Source organism: Xyrauchen texanus, chromosome 14 (genome assembly GCF_025860055.1).
Source record: "Xyrauchen texanus isolate HMW12.3.18 chromosome 14, RBS_HiC_50CHRs, whole genome shotgun sequence".
Taxonomy (NCBI): domain Eukaryota; kingdom Metazoa; phylum Chordata; class Actinopteri; order Cypriniformes; family Catostomidae; genus Xyrauchen; species Xyrauchen texanus.
The window spans coordinates 44,037,361-44,051,043 of record NC_068289.1 but is presented as its reverse complement, the minus strand read 5'-3'; the positions used below and the strand labels follow the sequence as shown (position 1 = coordinate 44,051,043).

The following is a 13,683-nucleotide window of genomic DNA, read 5'->3' as shown; positions in this document are numbered from 1 at the left end:
GAAATCATCTCTCTGCTTGCAGTGCGTGATGCGTCAATCCCGCTTTAGTCAAGGTAAGTGTATACACACATACACATGCACGCACGCACGAAAGTAAACTCTTTCCGCTCATTTTGAAAGTGACGCGTGTGAGACTGACGACCACATTATACGTCATCAATAGCGGTTCACTTCCGTGGTTTGGTTCGATTGCGTTCATATCAGCAGCGAACCGTACTGGAGTTCACATGAACCGTACCCCAGACCACCTTTTTAAGCGGACCCGAGTACGGTTCGCTGGTGCGCACCCGAGTTCGGAAGACAGCGTTCACATCATCCAAACGAACCGAACTCTGACGTCATTCGAACCGGGGTGCGCACCAAAAGTGCTAGTGTGAAAGCCCCCTAAAGCAGTATTAGCAAATGCAAGCAAAGTCACTTTTAAATAGAATTTTAAATCAAAATACTTAGAACAACTAAACAAATGAGATAACCCACTATGTTTTTGCACATTATGTGGTAATTAGTGAGGTCCAACTCAAGAAAATATAAAGCATGCTTCCAATCAGGTGCCTAGTTCACAAAAATGTTCTTAAGACAAAAATTAAGAACATTTCTAAGACTGTTCAATCTTAGCTTTCTATTATTATGATTCTAAAAAAATGCAGAGAGAGAGCGCTATGTGGTGCACCATTTGAATTTACTAGCATGATTGGTCACATTAAGAAGCTTCAAAACAGCATGTTTGAATTTCGTGATAACGTTTATAAAAACGTGTTTTCGTCTAAAATCACATAAACAGCCCATTGCAACGTCCGATATGATAGAATGCGTCACATTTGCGACACACAACAACTATTATGTTATCTAAGATATTATTTACAACGATTTATTATAACTTTTTCAAGAATTTGAATCCTTCTTAAATTTTTTCAAAAACAATCTTTAGAAAAAAGGCAGAACTTCCTTAAGAGTTTTTTTTGGGAATACAAAATATTCGTAACTTTTCTCAAGTTAGAAATTAAGAAAATGGTATAGTTAAGAAGAATTTTCTTCTTTAGAACATTTTGTGAATCCGGCCCCAGGCCAGTGGAATCCAGACTAGTACGAATCAGTAATGCCAAGTTAAACTTTGGTAGTTAAGTGATCCAATAGAAGGTTGATATACCCAAAAAGTGTAAAAACCATGGCACCATCATAACCTTCCTTATGGTGTTTTGAATAACCGACCAGTTCGAACAGCAACATTTGCTCAACCACTAGTGTGACCTTGGCAAACAGGGAGAGTTTTGGGGAAACCTGTTTAGTAACAGTCAATATTTTTGGCAAAAATGTTACTTTTAAAGTTTGTAAAGGCTTGTAAAAATCTCAACCACTGGCCCGACTGAGCCATCAGAATTTGTTTGTTTTTTCTTGCGCCATTCTGTTCAGGTCTGTGCTGGTCCCTAGACTACAGAGTAGGGCTGCCCAATAAATAGTAAAAATTGATCGATTTAATCAAATAAATAAATAGTCTACAAGTGCCGCTCGCTTCAAAGTTTATGTGTGTGTATTAATGCCTTTTAATTTCATAACAAAATTCCTTAAAATGGAATTGCATAATGGTTAACAATTTTTTTATTTTATTTTATGAATTACATTTCGTAAATAATTACACCGTTCAATTTGATTTATCAATTTTGTTATGAAATTGAAATGTGTAAATCTTAAAAACAGGCAAAAAAACTTTGAGAGTAATTTTTTTTTATCATATCGCAGTTCAAATCGCAATATTTTTCAAAAGAAATCGCATTAATAATAATGTTTTGCCCAAATCGTGCTGCGCAACTACAGAGTAGGGCTGAAACGATTAGTCAACGTTATCATCAACATCGGCAATAAAAAATTGTAGACAAAAGTTTTCGTTGTCGAATAGTCATTTGATCTCATTTAATCTAACATGGGATCACATTAAACTCTAATTATGATACGTGAGAGCAGCACTGCAGCTCGCACCTGACTGAGGAGAGGAAGAATTACACAGCTCATAGTCCAGATGCACTCTAAACTTTCCAAACAGCTTCAGGTTATGTATATCACAAAGTATGAGGGAATTATAATGCAAAAATGTTAAATAAGTACAAACAGAAGCACTGTCATTGTGGAATAAACGGAGACGGAGCTCTTTAATGGAAACACCCAGGCGTTGCATCTTTAATGCAGTTATATTTAATGTATTATAGCTTTCTCAGCCCTACTACAGAGGTTTATTTTCTAGGTGATGGAGCCCATTGTTTGGTCTACTCATTAGTGAACCCAATTGAGGGGGCTGTCTAGTGTGTCCCGCCAGGCTGAAGTCAGGCCTGCTAGTATGCAAGCTTTACAGCTCCAAATAACTGGAACTAATGGTGTCTTGGCCCCAGGGCAGGCTGGTGAGGAGTGCAACTTGATCCAGATGTTTACGACAATGTCCCAAGCTTCTCCACAGCAGACTCATAATCACAGTATGTCACTCCTTTAGCCAATCCATGGAGCTGCAAACCTGCCTGCTCTATATTCATTCTCTGTTTATGCAATATCCTGTCATCATTGAGTCCTAGCATATCTCTTGAGAAGCTAGCACCTTTCTTGAGATGTCATAACCTACAATCCTCTCTCTGAGGATTGCATTTGGTGCAAACCTTCTGATTTACAATTGTCAAACAATTCACACCAACTGATGGTTTGGTTTTAACAATGTTAGCAAGTTATATAACATCATATTGGCAACATATTTAAATAAGCACTATTTGCAACAACAAAGTTCAATACTTTCCATAAAACTAAATGTAAAAATGACATATATATATATATATATATATATATACACATGATCAATGGACACTAGTAGTAGTAACAATGCACAATGCACCCAGCAGAATGAGCCAACTCAATATACCTCAAATAAATCTCTTATTTCTTTATGTACTAACTAGTGAAAGTGAATGCTAGCATGCTAAATACATGCTGGTTGGAAGCACTACAGAGTGTAGTTTAGTATATGCTATGGTTTGCACTGCAATTGCTAAACGAAGCAAGCAATCAATTTCATGTGCGACATTTACCTGTCTTTATCGATAGCTCAAGCTCCACTCTTCACCATAATGGTAACCCCCAAAACACCAACATAACAGAAACGTTTCTATATCTCAACACAACAAAGCATTCCATACTAACAAGTCGTCCTATTTATATTCATCTAGCACAAAAACGTAAAATAACACTTAATTTTACATTTTAATTGAGTCCCATGCAAAGCAGGCTAGTAAATGGAAATTCTCTTCCCAGTTTCATCAATGCTCCATTAGCACAACAAAAAATATTAATATAATCCCAACTCAAATGGATTGAGTAAACTTCCATTTTACAAGTTAAAATGGATAGAATCCAATAAAATCAAGTTGAGAGAAAATGTTCTAGAATTGTGTTGCTTTAGTTCAACATGCAGCAAAACTCCTTTTTTTCAGTGTGCAGAACTAGCCCTATAGGGCAAAGTGACAATACGGTTACCTGTCCTGAACCCTTGCTGGACCAATCAGGCTATCCTTATTGTTAAGTTCTGAACAAAGACAACGGAGTGGGTAGAAACTCCCAAAACAGGGCTGTACTTTGATATTGTATGATCAGAAACCGATTTTCCAGCAGGACTGGAGAGATATGAAAGTACATAAAGCACCTTCAATTTCACAAAGGGCAAATGAGCTCCCTGAGTCTGAGGCCAAAGCTTCTGAAGTACTGAAATACATTTGAGGCCAGGGATGAGCCCAGAGCGAGAGCATGAAATTACCTATATTAGCTTTATTGGTGTATCGACGATGCAAGAGGTTTTTACTGTGCAAACTGTAAAATATTTAATTAAAGCATCTCTTTAATATCAAACTCAAATACAGTGAGGCACAATCAGTGCTCCATCTAGATGTTTGAAAGAAATAGAGTGTAGAGTGCCGTCTCTGCTCCGGACAGAAAGTCCTGCTCTGTTGGGAGTTTGTTGCTGTGATGATTCATGCTTCTTCTCATTTAACTTAGAATTTTGAACTTCATACTGGGAAAACTGCATTGGAATGCCACTTTATGATTTGCATCTCATGCAGAAATCTTCAGCTCTGATTTCGCTGAAATGTAGGTGTGTCATGCAAACATGTCGGCACAGAGGGAGATTTACAATCAGTATAATAAATCATGATAAACCTTCACTTTTATTAAATGATATACATTAATGTGTCAAGGTTTCTACATTATATGACAATAAAACCCATTTAGAAAACGTGTGCAGAGACAGATGTTCAAAACACTGTGGATTTAGCATTCTTTTGATTATCGTAAACCTGTAGAACAAACGTTAGCATTGCAGCATTGTTTATTGGTTTGGTTGCTATGAGACAACTCTGTTGACAATCAAGGTACTGCTGAATATGTATGTAGTTGTATGTAGTTGTCAGGTGGTTGTCAGCTGAATTTCGAATTCAATGAAAAGTCACGTCAAGCATTTTCATTTTCGATCATCGTTTTCATGATCAATCGCTGCTGATCGACTCAAGTACTCAAACCCATCCCTAGTTCATTTATAGAGAACAACGATTTAACACGATTACATTGAGCTCTCTTCATCTTCATTGTGCATCTTCTAGTATGCCGAGAAGACATGACATACAGCACGCAAGCACCCTCTAGCAGCAGATGACTGTATACATAGACGTATCAAAGTCTGCTGGCATGATTATTGAACACATTTGTCCTGAAAATAATTAATTCATAATCGATAAGCTTAACGATCAAATTATTAACAACAATTAATCGATTATTTGTTGTGCCAATGAGTCGGGCTGGATAGGCCACTCAAACAAACAGAGCAATGTTTTGATAGCGCCACAGTGTTACAAGAAATCAACCAACAAATGTCTTACTTATAGTTGACTTCGCATTTTAAGCTAGGATGCGAGACATCATTTTAACTTACCTTTTAATTAGGGAGGTGCAAGAGTAGTTGAATACTAGAGTATTCGATTTGCAATAAGTATTCGAAAAGTAAAAATACTATTCGAATTTCACAAAGTTTTGCTTTGCTGGCCATATATACAGTGAGATGCTAAATCCAGAACACACAAAGTAAAACGTACAGTTATAACAGAGTGCACAGGGTGGCGCTGTTGAGTTTGGACACAAGTTGATCATATTTGATGAGCAAACCATTCTGTCAGAACGTTTAGATGGACACCAAAATGCGGGTTATTGTGAGAATGTGGCTGTGGCATGGGGGGCGTGGTCATGTGTCGGTCTGCGGGAGAGGGAGAGCGGTAAGGCTCGTCACCTGGGTCAACTTTTATAACAAAAAATATAATTTTACTATGTCTCTTCCTCATTAATTACCTTCATTTAAATAATAGAATATTCGAGTATTCGTTTTTTTATGAGCTTATATATTCGAATACTAAATTATTGATGAATGCCCATTCCTACTTATAATCATATTTTAAAGCTGGTGTGAAAAAAAAAACTACAAAAATAACAAAGACGAAATAACTCAAATATTCAAAATGGCTGGCATTGGGCAAAAAACATGGTCTATATTTACAAACACAAAAATAAGTGTAATTAATAGCAAAAGCAGCTTCAAAACGCACAGCTCAACAAAAATGAGCTGTGGACAAGACAACAAGAAGCTTCTTTGAAATTCCACAATGCTTTCCTCTGAATGTATCATCCTTTCCAACGGCAAGATCTCACGGCCTTGCAGAGTGCCAAGATACCACCTGACTTAAATTAAGATGCATAAATCCACAGTTATGGCACCAAAGAGAGACAAACAAGCACCAAACCAACTCAACTTCACCTCAGTGCAATCAATGTTCTTGAGCAAAATACTTCTTTCAAACTAGATTTTATACCTGAAAAAAAATGTGCGTGTCAGTGTAAACTTATGCAAGGGTGTTCTAAATGATCGCTAGGGCTTTGCTATGTGGTTGCTAAACAAACTAGACCATTGACCAGGCACAGAGACCAGTTAAGACCAGCAAACCGAAGATTACGTAACGCCAACAGATGCTGAGGGAGTGTAATGTTGAGGAGGATGCAAAGAGTGAGAGGTCAGAGGTCATCACCTCCAGTGATGAGAAAAACTGGATTAGACTGATGCAGGCGTTCCCAGCCTGAAATTGCTCTTTCAGACAGAGAGCAGATTAACGGGCAGGATGTGTGAGAGGTGACATCAGGCCTCCAAATCTCCATTTTAAGTCTCAGAGCATAAAACCATTACATCAACCCTGGATTAGCAAAACTGACCACCAAAGATGATGATTAGATAAGGAGGGAGATGATTGGCTAATGAGTGTTTTTCCTCTAATCTGCTTATATAGATCAAGACACTGTTCTCAACACCTTTACCTACATAAAACATTGTTTAGATGAAAATCTTAAATTTTTTATGTTACAAATTCAATACACACATTCATATGTCGACATAAAGATAGTTATACAGTACATTTACCCTATTTATAAATGTATCTGGCTCTAAAACGTTCAACTCTAAAGGCAAATATCATAACCTAACATGCAAATAGCCAATCGAATATTCAGTAAATTGATAGATAATTTGCTATATCGTGTATTTATGTGAGGGGTGTGTGTGTGTGCGTATCTATCAGTGGGCAGGGCTTCACTTGAGAACTGAAGAAGCATGGACAGGGTTTTTCCGGCATTTAAAATATCACTGAAATTCAGCAAATTCAATGGCATTCATCTTGCATTCAGCACAGATTTATTTTGGGAAGACAACTGGCTAACTGTACATTATCTCTCACATAGCATTTTGGTCATATTGCCCACCCCTAGTTAGAAGGTATCCAGCTATAAACATTTTTAAGAAATTTAAGATTTAAGAAACGTGATAAGAACATTCTTAACTTTACTTTTAACTTCTTTTAATTCTTAACTTTGTTTCTTATGTTCGAGAATAAAACATTTAAATATTAAAGCATGTTAATTTTTGAGTGTTAAAATACTTCTATCCCATCTTAATATGCAGAGATAGGGCTGTCACGATTATGAAATTTGGCTGACAATTAATTGTCAAACAAATAATTGCAATTATGACGATTAATTGTCTCTTTTAGGTCTTTCGTGATTAATTGTCATATAAATTGTCATATTTGTTAAGGTGCATGTGTGCATAATACACCTAAAGAAGTCATTTATACTAGGGATGGCACCGATCCGATACCGATCCAATACTGAAGCATTTAGATGGATCGGTATCAGTCAGACGATCCGGTCCAAATCTGATACCGTGTGTTAATCATGTTTGTCGCTGTCAAGCTCCAAATATGACATAAAAGAACAATAAAACCCCATTAAAGCAGTTCATATGACTCATGCATTTTACTCAAAATTCTATTATGTAAAAGTAAAATATTTCTATCCTAATTTCTTCACTTTCACACATATATTTGTTTCTCCACTTTTCTCCCCAATTTGGAATGCCCAATTCCCAATGCGCTCTAAGTCCTCATGGTGGCGTAGTGACTCGCCTCAATCTGGGTGGCAGAGGATGAATCTCAGTTGTCTCTGCATCTGACACCATCAATCCACGCATCTTATCACGTGGTTTGTTGAGCGCGTTACCGCAGAGACTTAGCGCGTCCACGCTATTCTCCACAGCATCCACGCAAAACTCATCACGCACCCCACCGAGAGCAAGAACCACACATTATAGAGACCATGAGGAGGTTACCCCATTTGACTCTACCCTCCCTAGCAACCAGACCAATTTGGTTGCTTAGGAGACCTGGCTGGAGTCACTCAGCATGCCCTGGATTTGAACTCACGAATCCAGTGGTGGTAGTCAATGTCAACACTCGCTGAGCTACACAGGCCCCATTTTCAAGCTTTTTGATTAAACCCACAAGCCCTTATTTCTCATGAAGCAAAACCTTTGAGGTTTTGTTTCATCATTTTATCACCCCACAGAAATAGGGTAAGCATGCATCTCCTCCTCGGTGTCACTGCATGTCATTAACACTACGTATATTAACCCATTATGACCAGGAAAATTTGACGTTGCGATCATTTAAAGTGAAGCCGGCGATCTTTGCGTTCACTATCAAAGTTTATATTTGTTTGATTATATTTTCACAGTTGTATACGGTGTGCCTCTGCTGATGGCACATGAATCAGAGCACTTGAGAAGCCTTTCACATGCTCTTCCAGATAGGAGCTGCTTTGGATGACAGCCGCGTTGCTGCTCAGTGACGCTCGGTGTATAACCCATGAGCTTGGATGCTCGCTTAACTGAATTACACATAAAAGTGCTATTGATGGCATTTCTATATTTGCTTAAAATTCCCTTATTTGGGCATTAAAATGTTATTGGAATTTGAACTAAACAATAATCAAATTAGATCGGCTAGATCATAAAAACTTCATCAGATGATTATTTAATAATTGTGAAAGGCCTATGCAGTGACAACTACATGTTGCCCTTCATAGGTTTATTTTCTTGAAAACTGTAATCACTGTTTCTCTGTGGCGCTAATCAAATTTCTTACAGTGTTTTGTCGCCAATACCGCGAGTTGGGGGTGGAACTATCTGTTTGTTTGATCAACAGAGGACTGGGGCGTTTTCAGAAACTACATATTTCAGCTTGAAGAAGAATTTTATTCTTAAGAATGTTTCATGAATTGGTCCCCAGCATGTTTACGGCCACATTCTTACTAATACGTTTTAGTTTGAAAAGGCATTGATTTTGCAACGTTAACGCATCACTCACTTTAAAACTGCGTTTTCCCACAACAAAAATTGAGAGTTTCGAAAATGCTCTCCGTTAACGAATACTTATAAAAACAACGTTGTTAGAGAAAAGTTTTCAAACAAAAATGGATTAGCGTAGACGTGGCTTAAGGTGATGACAAACTGTTTTGTATTGCTATTCTTCAAAAGAAATGCGACAATTCCAGATTGGGAATCAGCATCAGCAACCTGTTGGTGCAAAGTGGGTCCAATTGATTCTCAAAAGCTTATCAGAAAAGCCCTGATCTCAACAAAATACATTCATAACTAAATGGCAGCTCACAGAATGAAGCAGTGCTTATCTGTCTAGTGCTTAAGTCAATGAAAATAAGACTGAAAAACCAGAAACTCAATGACCTTTTCCTCTGAACACAAAAGAGAACATATAAGCAGAAAGAGAGAAAAGGAAAGATATAAAAGGGAGGGAGAAAACAGCAAAGCTTACAACTTTTTCCTTGAATAATCAAACTCTCCCTCAAGCCGACAGTTGGACAAGGCGGCCTTGGCAGAGAGAAGGGGACAAATATTTGAGTGTGAATCAAAAAGCTGCTCAAAAGGCTTTTCTGGCACCTCAAGGCCGATTCTCAACCCTTAAAGCCCAATCACGTGCTATTCCTGTAGCTGAGAAATACTATACTTTTCTAGCTGAATTTTCTGGCACCTCAAGGCCAATTCTCAACCTTCAAAGCCCAATCACGTGCTATTCCAGTAGCTGAGAAACACTGTCCTTTTCTAGCAGGAGAAACAGTTTTTTAATGGCATTACTGGATCACAAAATGTTTATTTACAGATGGCTGTAATTGAAACCGAATCAGAGCTGATTCCACTCTGTTTATCTTGTTATGATAGCAGTAACGTCAGATGAAAAGCGTTGAAGGGGCAGGAAGAGCTCTTACCTGGGCGGCTGTGGGAACTCATTGTGTCAGCAGCTCTTTCTGAAGTGGCCCGACTATTAGAGGAGTTTGTCCTGGCGGATGAGGATTTGAGAAGTGCCTCACGGCTCCTCTAGGGTTTGTTGGCTGGTCACCATCCACTGTTGACTGGACAGACAGATCAAGAGAGACACGGTACAGGGATAGAGAGATGCTCAGATGCACACAGTGCCCCTTCTGGCCGTAATCCAACTCAGTTGGTGTCAGTTCCTCTTCACTCAACGGTCGAACTGTCAAGAGCATAAAAATAAATGTCACAGTAGCTCCATTACAAATTGTTCCTGTAGCTCAACTGGTAGAGCATGGCGCTAGCAACACAGCACTGAAAAAAAAAAATCGGAATTTCAACGTTATGGAATAAAGTTAGTTATAAATGACCCAATTAAATAGCCTCAATATGATATATGTCCCTAACATGATGAATTTTGTTCTGTTCATTACACAGTGATCATATGGTCATTGTCCTTGACAAACCAGTCACTATTCACTTTCATTCTAATTTCATTATATATTAACCCTGTGAAGACTTTTTTTTATTATTGTTTACACAAGCAGGGTGTTGGGAACTGATTTTCTGGACTTCAAACATCCCACGGATAATGAAATTAGGATATAAAATGTGATCTTTAAGATAGTCGTATTACTCTCTTTTCCGTTTGGCCTGTTAACGAGATCAACCAGGGTGTGCTTTGCGATCAACTGCTTGATTAAAATAGATGTAATGGGCACCCCGGCACACAGCAAAAGCCCTATCTTGCGATCTTAAAAATATGTATTAGGATCGTTCAAATGAAGATCGCGGCTAGCTAAAATGGAACCTCATAAGTGACCGACTTCAAACTTTCTACATAGGCACTAACTCTGTGTCAGTATATCATATAAATGCTGCCATTTCATCATAGCATGCTGCCTATCTTTAGGACAGGCCTTCACATTCGGAAGCCTTAAAATGCTGTCTATGTAGGTAGCTCACTAGTTTTGAAACAGAGCCAATGGCACTATTAATTCCACCCAAGTTGAGGTGCATGTCAATCAATAGGGCCTTTTGTCATTTTCCCCACTGTCAATCATGTACGCCTGATTCGTAGGTGTCCCCATACGTGCAAATATACATGACAAAGGCCACACTAGGACACCTGACATATTTTTGACACACAGCAGGATGCATGTTGCCCACCCTAACCAATCTGCCACGTATTGCCTCCTGGCCAGCCATATTTGCTGTCATAAAGCTTCACAGGAACTGACAATAACAATCACATCAAGCAGACATAACGCTACTAGTCTAACATAAATGTTTCTGTATGTCCACCTGGAACAAAGAGAACCTGTCTATCAGGATAACAAAAACTGTATCTGTTGCTGTCTTGCACAGCAGGACATCAAAGCTTAACCATGTTATGTAACTATAAACATCAACTGTTCCAGGATGAATGAGGCCTCCAGAAGAGGAAATTCACTAGCCTGTGAGGGAGGTATAAACAGATATAATTTATCTGTTTAATCTGTTTAATAATCATTGTTAAAGGTAGTTCACCAAAAAACTACAAATTATGTAATCATTTACTCACCCTCATGTCGTTCCAAACCCATATGACCTTTTCACAAAAATAACTAGGGGTGGTAATGACGAGGTTACTGGCGATACGATATTATTTCGATATCTAGGTCACGACATTTTACTCACAGAGTTTCTCATACTTCTTCATACAGTAGAACTACAGAGAACATAAACATAAACAAAAATCCTTTTTCTTCAAGTGAGTATTTCTGCTATCAATAAAAATGCTGTAACAATAAATAAAACCAAATAAAACTGAAATAAAGTGTAAATTGTGCAGCTGCTTTGGTTTTTGGCCACTGGATCTATTTGAACATGACAATTTGCCAAACTCTGGATTTGAAAAAAGGCAGTGGATTTTGAATAGTGCTCCGACGCATCCATGCTGTCAATCACTTTTCTGTGTTCTGGATGATGTCAAAAGTGTTCCATTCTGTCTCAGTGGTAAAGCATAATAACACTGCCATCTGAGGGACTGTTGTTGAAGTACTAGATACATTTGGATAATATAAAGTTTCCCATGACCATAAATTCAATGTGGAAACATTTAAATAACAATATACATTTTGGCATGCTAATATCAATAAAATATCATTAGGGGGAAAAATTGCAATACTATAACATATAGATTATTTTCCCCGCCCCACCTCTAAAAATAATAACTACAAATGTTGATTCTCACACAAATCTGTCTAATGGCTACAGAAAACTTTGAATATTAGAGCTGGGTATCAATACAGACTTCCCAATTTTATTCGATTCCGATTCACAAGCTCTTAATTTCAATTTCGATTCATTTGGGTATGTTTCAGTTATACGCAATTACGGTAATCGACAATCAACATTTTAACCCAGCCCTTTAGGTTCATTTTGCTTACTAATGAAAATAAATTATCTATGCTAATACTGATTATACAGGGAACCTTCTAACTTGGTACATTATATTAATATTAATGTTCAAAACTAACAACAGGGCCCAAACTATGCAGTTCAATTGCTATTTAACAGATATAATAACAAAAACACAAGCAAAACTGAAGTAAGCTTTAAAGTAAAAGATCAATCTTGGGATGTTAAGAATTAAATATCAAGATCATTCAAATGAAGAATCGCAATTATGGTAATCGACAATCAACATTTTTACCCAGCCATATCTAATATAGAGCATTAGATGAATGGACTACTTTTTTCTTTCTTTTTTTTCCCCCTTTTTCTCCCAATTTGGCATGCCCAATTCCCAATGTGCTTTTAAGTCCTCGTGGTCACGTAGGAAGACGAATCCCAGCTGCCTCCTTGTCTGAGATGGTCAACCAGCGCATCTTATCACGCGGCTTGTTGAGCACGTTGCCACAGAAACATGGCACGTGTGGAGGCTTCACGCCATCCACCGAGGCATCAACTCTCAACTCACTACGCGCCCCACCAAGAACGAACCACATTATAGCGACCACGAGAATGTTACCCCATATGACTCTACTGTCCCTAGCAACCGGGCCAATTTGGTTGCTTAGGAGACCTGGCTGGAGTCACTCAGCACACCCTGGGATTTGAACTAGTGACTAACAAACTCCAGGGGTGGTAGCCAGCATCTTTACCACTGAGCTGTAAATGTGTGAAAATGAGCGACCAGCACAGTCTTCAGAACTTCTCCTTTGAAGAAAGAAATTAATATGGGTTTGGAACAACATTAGGGTGAGAAAACGATGACAAACTTTTCCTTTTCAGGTAAACTATATAAATGTTGTAATGTATATATGTATAAATAACAAATATATGGAGAGAAAGTAGGCAAAAAGGAAGTCAATCCCAATTAAACGTGCCAAGAAAATCGTATTTAATCCTAGCAACTCCCAAAGCTGACGTGAATTTTCCATACACAAGGAAAAGGTGTTACATCACAGGCCCCTAAATGAAGTGGAGCATAATACTCCATTTGTCTGTTTGTTTTAGACAAGCACACAGTGAGGCAACAATGTTTATGGGATGCCAGATTTTCCAGTGTTTCTCTCGAAGTATGGCGTCTCAATGGGTCCAGGTGGCATGGATTACATGTGCTGAAGGGACTCCTCCGGCAGGCTTTTGCACTTGCTGTCATCACATGTCTCACACTGCACCGTTCCCGCCCCAAAAGCGCAATGAACAGAGCACAAGTGGACATGCTTGGACACAGAGGATAAGGATCTCATGGATAAATGGGTGGAGACTTTTGCCAGCACCACACCGGTGTTGTGCAATTAAAGAAATCTTTATTTATATAAATGTTTTTCCCTTTGCATTTTTGCTAAATCCCTCTTTGAAGCACCAAGTAGCCTTTAAAGGATTAGTTCACCCAAAAATAACAATTTTGTCATCATTTACTCCCTCATGTCCTTCCAAACCCTTATTATTTTCTTTCTCCTGGGAAAACTAAA

General features: G+C 38.2%; 1 protein-coding gene across 1 annotated transcript in view; it reads right to left on the bottom strand.

Annotated features, from left to right (window-relative positions):
- The window catches only part of LOC127654795 (histone deacetylase 4-like), a 255,719-nt gene that overhangs the window by 223,339 nt on the left and 18,697 nt on the right, over positions 1–13,683 (bottom strand). The window contains exon 2 of the mRNA XM_052142223.1: positions 9,676–9,941. Within this exon, the coding sequence (XP_051998183.1) occupies positions 9,676–9,697 (22 nt within the window). The 5' untranslated portion in view covers positions 9,698–9,941. The remainder of the gene's footprint in view (positions 1–9,675; positions 9,942–13,683) is intronic.